Source organism: Poecilia reticulata, linkage group LG22 (assembly GCF_000633615.1).
Source record: "Poecilia reticulata strain Guanapo linkage group LG22, Guppy_female_1.0+MT, whole genome shotgun sequence".
Classification (NCBI taxonomy): domain Eukaryota; kingdom Metazoa; phylum Chordata; class Actinopteri; order Cyprinodontiformes; family Poeciliidae; genus Poecilia; species Poecilia reticulata.
The window spans coordinates 18,846,325-18,847,616 of record NC_024352.1 but is presented as its reverse complement, the minus strand read 5'-3'; the positions used below and the strand labels follow the sequence as shown (position 1 = coordinate 18,847,616).

General features: G+C 36.5%; 1 protein-coding gene across 2 annotated transcripts in view; it reads left to right on the top strand.

Moving 5' to 3' along the window:
• The window catches only part of gstz1 (glutathione S-transferase zeta 1), a 6,259-nt gene that overhangs the window by 2,318 nt on the left and 2,649 nt on the right, over positions 1–1,292 (top strand). For both annotated transcript variants that reach the window (XM_008400226.2, XM_008400227.2), the window contains exons 5-6: positions 619–744; positions 822–897. In XM_008400226.2, coding sequence (XP_008398448.1) covers positions 619–744; positions 822–897 — 202 coding nt within the window. The remainder of the gene's footprint in view (positions 1–618; positions 745–821; positions 898–1,292) is intronic.

Genomic DNA, 1,292 nt, shown 5'->3' with positions numbered 1-1,292 from the left:
AATATGAAAAGTGAGGTATGGATTTTTATTAATGGATTTAAAGAGTCAGATTTAACTGCAGTTGCAGCGTGAAGTTTTTTAAACCAGTGTTCCACTTTTAGAAACTAAAGATTTTGCAATTTTAGATTTTTGTTTTTTTTAAATAGCTCTAGCTAAGACAGAAAGGTACATGTGAAGATCATTTTTCAAGACTTGTTAGACTCTAAATTCAATTTAGGGTTGAACATTTACTAGGCCATTTTAAGACATTAAAATGCTTTCATCTGAACCAGTCTGGCTATATGTTCAGGGTTGTTACCCTGCTGGAAGATGAACCTCTGTTCCGATATCAAATCTTATGCAGACTCATTTGCCTCTGTATTTGTGGAGTGAAAAGAGAATATTCTCTCAAATATTTTCCCCAAAAAATCCTGAGTAGTCTTGTGTGGTATCCTGTTTCAAATGAAATGATTGCAGAATCACGGTGGAGCAAGTTATCAGCAGGATCAGAAGCCAGAGCAATGTTTTGTGTTTGTGACACTAAATCCCAATAAAATACATTTGAAAAAGTTGAAGGGGTATGAATACTTTTTTTAAAGTACGTTTATGATACTGAACACACTTAGTTTGTTCCTGTAGCTTGCAGTGATCCAGTACATTGACGAGACCAGACCAGGACCTCGTCTTCTTCCTGCAGACCCGAAGGCACGTGCCCAGGTTCGCATGATTAGTGACCTCATCGCCTCTGGGATACAGCCTCTTCAGGTAGCTATAAAACAAAGATTTCTGTTCTACTTTCAATATCCTAAAATAAATTTATAGCAACATTTGATGCATTTCAGAATTTATCTGTACTCCAGAAGATCGGAGTGGAAAAATTACCGTGGGCACAACATTTCATCAACCGTGGTTTTCAAGGTTTGTGGAAGATTTTGACTGCCATTGACTTATAAAAGAGCTCCGAATTATTTTTTCACTGGGGTACAGTGGGGAAAATAAGTATTTAGTCAGTCACCAATTGTGCAAGTTCTCCCACTTAAAAAGATGAGAGAGGCCTGTAATTGACATCATAGGTAGACCTCAACTATGAGAGACAAAATGTGAAAAAAAATTTGAGAAAATCATTTTGTCTGAATTTTAAAGAATTTATTTGCAAATAATGGTGGAAAATAAGTATTTGGTCACCTACAAACAAGCAAGATTTCTGGCTGTCACAGACCTGTAACTTCTTTTTTAAGAGGCTCCTCTTTCCCCCACTCATTACCTGTGTTAATGGCACCAGTTTGAAGTCGTTAACAGTATAAAAGACACCT